This window comes from Crocuta crocuta, unplaced genomic scaffold (genome assembly GCF_008692635.1).
Source record: "Crocuta crocuta isolate KB4526 unplaced genomic scaffold, BGI_CrCroc_1.0 scaffold240, whole genome shotgun sequence".
NCBI lineage: Eukaryota > Metazoa > Chordata > Mammalia > Carnivora > Hyaenidae > Crocuta > Crocuta crocuta.
The window spans coordinates 501,013-508,794 of NW_027527380.1; the positions used below are offsets into that span (position 1 = coordinate 501,013).

The 7,782-nt window shown below is 38.7% G+C and overlaps 1 protein-coding gene across 1 annotated transcript in view; it reads left to right on the plus strand.

The window, feature by feature from the left end:
- Positions 1–7,782, plus strand: part of RSPO2 (R-spondin 2) — a 156,356-nt gene that overhangs the window by 98,244 nt on the left and 50,330 nt on the right. The window contains exons 3-4 of the mRNA XM_077771610.1: positions 1,978–2,121; positions 4,303–4,491. Of these exons, the coding sequence (XP_077627736.1) occupies positions 1,978–2,121; positions 4,303–4,491 (333 nt within the window). The remainder of the gene's footprint in view (positions 1–1,977; positions 2,122–4,302; positions 4,492–7,782) is intronic.

A 7,782-nucleotide genomic window follows, 5' to 3' on the forward strand; every position in this document is an offset into this window, starting at 1 on the left:
GCACTCTTCAACCCAGGCCAGTCCCAGTCTCCAAATCCCAGTCCACGCGCCCCTCTGAAATTGCCTTAGACACAGCTTCCCAGGCAACCCCCTTGGGGCAATTCCAGGCCCCCTGCCGAGCTCTGGGGGCGGAGTCAGAATCGCTGCTTCCGTCTCTGGATCGGGCTGGCGAGCATGCGCGGAGGCTTGCCTGTCGGGTGCGCGGAGCCCGCTGGAGTGAGGAAAACCAGGTTCCTCTATGTTTCATCACCCGAAACACGAGCTTGTGGGCAAATCTCCCAGTTTTGAGCTCTTTGCCTTCCCTCTTGAGTCCCAGGCAGCCAGGAGCGTGGATGCCCGGCATCCGCGCGGCTCTTTCAGGGGCCCCGGCCGCCCGGGAGCTACAATGGCAGCAGGCGCGCCGCTACTCTGAAGCCCAGCCGCCAGGAGCAGCACAAAGCAGCAGTCTGTGCGCTCAGCTCCTCGGGGACCATTTGGAGTGAGGGGACCTGGTGTGCAGGTATTTGGCGCTCAGGGTGTTTCTATGCCCCAGGCGGAGGTTTTTTCCTTGAGTGGAGGTTTCTTCCCCGAGCGGAGGTTTTTCTGTTTCAGACTCTCTCCTTTTCCCCTCTCACTCCCCATAGAGGGTAGAGGGGGATCGTCTCCCACCCTGGAGTCTCCGATCCTGGCCCGATTTTATCTTCCCCAGTTCGCACTCACGTTAGAAGGCTCTCTCAGTGGATTCTGCATCCTTTTTCTCCCAATCTCTCAGGTTTCGTAAGGTTTCCAATGGCTTCAGATCTTTTCTGTGTGATGTATGGGCGCGAGTGCAAGTACGGAGCGCCTTACTCCTCCGCCATCTTGCCCCTCCCCCTGGAAGAGTAGAGTCTGTTTATTTTCACCTGTGTAAGCCACTTATCTCTAGTCCAGATGTTACTGGTCTACCAGGGAATCTGACCTAGAATACTAGTCTATAAATTAGTTCTTTTTACACTTTGTTGTAATGTGTGTGGTTTAGTGGGAAAAATACAGGTTTCTAATCTCCTGTTGCTTCTGTGTGCAGACTGCCTATTATGAGCCAGTTAATTTGCATATGCTATTACAAATCTCCACAGTGATAGTCTTGAAGGTCAGTGATGTCCCTGTTTTATACAGAAGGAAATAGACACTCAGCCCTTTAAGTTTTTTGCCCAGAGAGCCGCTACGAGGAGAGCTGGGATTCAAACCCAGAAATAGCAGACCTAACAGAACTTCTTTTTAACAAACTGTTCCTAGTGAAATTCTGTTAGCATGTTATAGAGAAAAGAATACAGATTTAGAAGGCAATCAGTTTGGGGGCCTTTCAGAACCAACTCAGGTACTATTAGCTGTGTGACTTCCTCTCTCTTCATCTCAAGTTCCTTTTTTGCAAACTAGGGATACTACTGTTCACCTTATAGGATTATTATAAAGACTAAATGGAAATGCATGTAAGGTCTTTGGTGCATTGTAGGTTTTCAAACTGCCCCTCCAAGTTAAGACCCCTTCTGCTGAAAGTAAATGTCAGCACTGACTAGCATTAAAGAGAATTTTAATTAGCTATCCTGAAAACAGAAGATACTGATTAGAGTATTCCCATTGTGTTTTTTATTGTAGGTCTTTTGAAGAGTAGAACAGATTTCAATCCCAGCAGCAATGTAATTTGTAGTGGGCGTGTTTTCTTTTTCTTTTTAATCCTTTATTTTAATCTCATTTCGAGTTGCAAAATTTTCTGAAGGGTCTTATTCTGCCTATGGCCCTAGGCTGGAATTTTCTCTTAGCCTATTGATGTGGTGAGCTGTTGGAAGAGGTAGGAGTGATTTAGAATGAGATGGCATTAGGAAACAAATGAGTTGAACACATATTTTTCTGACCACTAGAATTTCGATTGAGCTAACCGGTAAATTTGTGAGTTTTATTTGCAAAACAAGTAAATTTCTTTGACTGAAACTTTCTTTTTCTCTTTAAAATTGTTTTTAGGATGCAGAATAGAAAACTGTGATTCTTGCTTTAGCAAAGACTTTTGTACCAAGTGCAAAGTAGGCTTTTATTTGCATAGAGGCCGTTGCTTTGATGAATGTCCAGATGGTTTTTCACCATTAGATGAAACCATGGAATGTGTGGGTGAGTAGTTTTTCATGTAACTTTCTAATGTCAACTTTTATTTTAATACCTGTTCCTTGAAAAAATTATGCATGCTGGATATATTCAACCTAAAAACAAATTGGTTCTCTTGTTAATGAGAACTGAAAATTATTTAAGTTCTTTGCTGCCTTGCTGAATTTTTTTAGGCATCATAACATTGGTAGTCTCACATTAAATCTTACTACAAAATTTGCTAGTCATACATTGGCTAGATTCAACTATTTAAATGGTGGTATGTTTTTATCATCTGTAATACATACATAGATTAGAAGTTGTAAAAAGCAAAATTTCAAGCAGTATCGTGAACTATTCTATCACTTTTAATGTATCTTTTAAAACATGTTTTAAGGTTTATTTTTGAGAGAGAGAGAGAGAGTGCGCGAGCAAGCATGAATGGGGGAGGGGCAGAGAGAGAGAGAGGAAGACACAGAATCTGAAACAGGCTCCAGGCTCTAAGCTGTCAGTACAGAGCCCAGTGTGGGGCTTGAACTCACAAACTGTGAGATCCTGACCTGAGCTGAAGTCAGACGCTTAACTGACTGAGCCATCTAGGTGCCCCACTTTTTAATGTACCCTAATTATGGAGCTTCCCATTTAGCCATTTAAAAAGTTGAAAAGAAAAATTTTGTGCAAAATGTTTTGTCAATTATTTGCTGCATGTTGGAAAGTATATTTAAACTATGTTACTTTTTACTCAATTTAGATATCTAGAATGTATAATTTAATATATACTGCTCATGAAAAATAGTACACATTTAAAAAATGTTACACTTTTTGAGTGTTTGAAAAACACTTAGATATTTTTATACAGCTGGTTGGAATGTAAAGATCTGTGAGTACCTACATTTTGATGGATGCCTAATCTAATGAATCTAATCTCCAGGTGTAACAGCATCACCACTCACCCTGGATTTTGACATGTTATACATGTGATAGGATTTATAACAGATTTGTATATTAAATGAGGCTTTCCATCCCCTTAAAATGGAAACTTAAAAAAATGAGAACTTTTTTTTCTGCAGAAATATTTTTGAAATAGTCTGTAATGATCTATTTGAAGATCTGTAGAGAACACATTCAAATAATGGGATTTTGAGGAAATGTGTACTAATATTTCTGTTTATGTGTGGGTTAATATGTCCATACAAGTGATAACCTATTTTTAAAAAGGCAGGTCATCAGAAGAGAATATTCAGAATGTTGAATTTGCTTTTGGGAGGCAAGACCCACACCCATTGCAAATGTTCAGTGGAAACTCTTATGAAAACCTTAAATACAAAAATATACAAATAGAGCCCTATGTACTTCCCTGAATAAAAACTCTTAAATAGCTTTGAAAAATCTAAGCATAACCACTATGCCTGCTGAGATCTGAAATGCCAAAATACTGTGTGGACTCGGGGACTTAGTCGTCCTCTGCTACTGCAAAGGGGCTTTTGCACGGTGAATTCCCTGAGGAGTTTAACTTTGCATATTTTTATCCTTTTATTCCCCACCCTAGGTGTTTGGAGGGTAGCCTGTGTCTCCACTATATGAATTTACAAAAGGAGATACTAAAAGCTTTTACATAAAAACCTACATTTTCAAATATCTGACCATACTTGCTTATAGTAATATAGAGCACCAGTTTAGGGAATGAGAGATACAGTGGTTTCTAGACACCTATTGAAAGATTTTTGATACTTAGAAGATGCAAAAACAAACTCCCTATTCTTTTCACAGAGTACTGGCTTCCGCAATAAAACCAGCACACTTATAAATTTCTGTGGGGGCATTTAGAATTAACCTGTGAAATTTTGTCTTCTGTCATAATTGGAAAAGAGGATTTTTTTCTATTGGTTTTGGCTATTGAATCTTTTAAAGACTCTATGTTTCAGAGTCTTTAGAATGGACCAATGGCATTCCTTTAAAAAATGAACCCAGACAAATACAAAGTAAAACTTTTTAAATTAGTTATGTGGCAGACCCTTGATGTAGATGAAAGTAACCCTATGGTTCAAAATATTAAAGTGCCCGAAAGGGGAATACAGGTCTTTGTGGGCTGTAAAACTTAATTTATCTGAAGGGGGTGTGGAGAAACACAATGTAAGTTGGACAGTGGAGCAAATCGACACCAAATTGTTATTTGTGTTCATATTTTTTCTCTTTTTTCTTTATTAGAAGGATGTGAAGTTGGTCATTGGAGTGAATGGGGAACTTGTAGCAGAAATAATCGCACATGTGGATTTAAATGGGGTCTGGAAACCAGAACACGGCAAATTGTTAAAAAGCCAGCAAAGGACACGATACCCTGTCCAACCATTGCTGAATCCAGGAGATGTAAGATGGCCATGAGGCATTGTCCGGGAGGTGAGTTTAGAGAATTAATGATGATGGCCTCTGTGCTTTCTGACTTCTCTTCTTCCCTAGCCGTCTTCCCTCTTCATAGAAGAAACCCAATAATATCACTGGTGACAGGGTAAACTGTACACAGTATTTAATAAGAGACAAATGCTTAAATTGTGAAGAACATAAAGTGAATATTTCACTTTCATGATACCTTGAAAATGATTTAGAAGACTACATGACAAATGAACTTTCTAAAATGAGAGTTCTAGAAAAGTGTGTGTGTGTGTATGTGTGTGTGTGTTGCTGATGTGTCATAAAAGTGGGTTCTGATGAAAGCAGGCCTTGGCAGATGTTGCTCTGAGGGAAGTGGCCAACTTTCAGTTGAGAAGAGTTTAGATTAGGAGGGTTTATGAAATCTGTAAAATCATCTGGATCATTACTAGTTGAAGATGACAACTTAAAATAAACTTGCCCAAACACTGGGAGGAATAAATATTGTCTTAATGTTACCACAATTAGCCGGTTCCTTTTGTTTGGATAATAATTTGTAGAAAACAGCTACTGGTATGTGTGTGTTTATTCATGTCTTTGTAGTAATTGTGCTGATTTGCGGTAATTATTCTGTAATAACAGGATTAGGCCCATTTACAAATGAGGAGAAGTGTACACAGCTCAGGTGCTGGCTGAAGCTGAGTCAGGACGTTGAAATACAGTTTTTAGTGATGTCACTGTGATTCTTAAAGCATAATCGCTTGTTACTATTTATTTTATCACCAACGGATGCTACATTGCCAGAGATGAAGTGGGGATTTTTCTAGTGCACAAAATAGAAAAGCAAAAAAAAAATAAATAAAAAATAAAATGGTGTTTGGAAAACTGCCCTTGAAAATAATCAAAATGCTTGTTTGCCTCTATTCTTGCTCTTGGTACATAGCTTTTCAGCCTTCAGCCCCTGTTATTGGTATGTAGCTTTTCAGCTCTGTGGCTATAGCCCAGAAAGAGAATATACATCAGCTTACATGGATTTATATTCCTATTATGCTTTCTCACAGAGAGGTCTATGAGCCATGGAGGAAGACAAAACTTTTAAGACTTGAAGACTCCAGTCGGCTTTTGAGAACTATTAGATCCAGATTCAGAAGCTCCTATTAGGAAGGCAGATTTTCCTCTTGAATTACTTTTGCTTTCCTTTGCTGGGGCTTCGAAACAAAGTTTTTTTGGGTCTGCTTTTCACTAACAAGGATGGTTTTGTTCAGTTCAACTGAGTATTTTTCAGTCAAAATAAAAGAAAATATTTTCTTACAAAACTAATAAGCCACTTCTTGGATAGCTGAGAGCATTTAACCTGCAACCTTGTGCCTAAAAACAAACCCGATGTATTCAGGTATTGGAAATAAAGACTTTCTTTGTTGTATATTGTTTATGTAACTACCCCCCACCATCCCTCTTCCAGCAACGTGGTCCCCCAATTGTGGTTTACGTTAATAGCAAAAATTAACCTGAAAATGCTCCTATAACAAACATGCTTATGTGTAACAGGAACCGGCACATTCCCCTCCCCTCTGAAATGATTTTGACCTAGTCCTGGTCTGGCTTGAGAATTTTGTAGATAACAGCTACATTGTTAACCTATACTGTTTATTGCATTTTTATATTTTTTGCTTCCAGCAATACTAAATAGAATATAACCTGACACTGTCAGGAGCTAAAATTATGTCAGAACATACATTTATGTATCATCTGCTAATAAGCTCTTTTTGACCAGTGAACCAGTAATGAACTTGGATTTAATTCCAATTTAGGTTGTACCAAGTATTAGTTATTAGGAGAGAGCAGCTATCACTCTAACCCTGCATCTACATTTTCGGTTTGATAAATTCAATATTTATCTAACCTTTAAAGTTAGGAGGTTTGAAAAGTTGTATTAGAATTTGTTTTACTGTTTAGTATTTTATAAAAAGAACTAAAGTAGAACTGATGATAGAAATTGAAGATTACTTTCCAATAAAAAGCTCTGTTTACAAATGTAGGAAATGAAAAGTAGAAAATTAATTTTGTAACTTGAGCTCCAATTGATAAAAATTGGCATAACTTCCAGTGAAGTAACCCACCTTGCCTCAGGTGAGAGAGGGAAAAGTTCCTTTTTCTCAGTAGGTCATGGTCATTAATGGAAGAATGGAGAGGAAACCACTTTATCCCATTTTACATCTTGACTTGATTTCAGTGATCTGCTTTGACAAACCATGCAAAAATGTAAGTCATAATCAGGTTGGGAATACAGGCATTTTTTTCAGATCTTTTCAACATATGTATGGATTTCTCTCCTGTTGGAGCCAATCTTAACCTGATTGCACACAAATGCAGCCTTAACCTCCTTCACACTAAAGCACTGGCACATTAAAATCAGCTGCTTTTGATTACTGGAAGGCAGAAGTTAGAGGTCAGCAAAATGGAATAGTCACTAAGTGTATAAGATATTATATTGAGATCTATTAGAAATGAGAGCACAAATGAGTAGAAGATAAAAAAACAGTGTAATACTTTAGTCTAATTTTTCTTAATTATTGCATGCTTATTTGACTTTCTTAAAAAAAAAAGAATATCTGGAAATATCTTAAGTCATGGATTGATTTACCCTTTACGTTACTCAGTGTTCACCCCCCAACTTCTCTTTCTGATTAGTTGAGTTTTTGAGCTTTCCTGACACTCATTCTTTGGGACTCTGGTCCGGTTATCATGAGATCTGGGTCTCTGCACCCTGTCAACTCATTAACTCTGTGACCCCTGGCAAGTCACTTAACCTCTCTTGGCCTCTATTTTCTCATTTGTAAATTGGGGGTATCGGGGTGGGCAGTTTCGAAGATCCAGTCCACTTCTAAAATCCAATGATTCTAAGATGAATCACCAACAGATATGGGCAAGTTCTGTGGTCATCTTGTAAGTCCAAGAGTGTTGTTCATGCCCAAAGACTGAGCACTCTTCCAGTAGCTGTAGCGTGCATTTGCCAAGCCCTTCCACATCAGGCAGATTTTCACCCTCCTCCTGCCTCTTCACAGGTAGTCAACCATCCAAGACTAAGTGAGACTCTTTAAATCTGCACATGACCCGTGGTTTAGCAAAGATAGCAGGAGGATGGAGAAAAAAAAAAAAAAGAGGGGATCATAAAAGACCATGGTATAAAGAGGTAAACAGAGAGCAAGAAAAGAACAACGAATGTAGGAAACAAGTGCAAGAAAGAAAGGTCTACTTAGAAATGAAGAGCCTATTCATTACAGATACTGTAATGACTGTAGGGACTTGATTTTATTATTA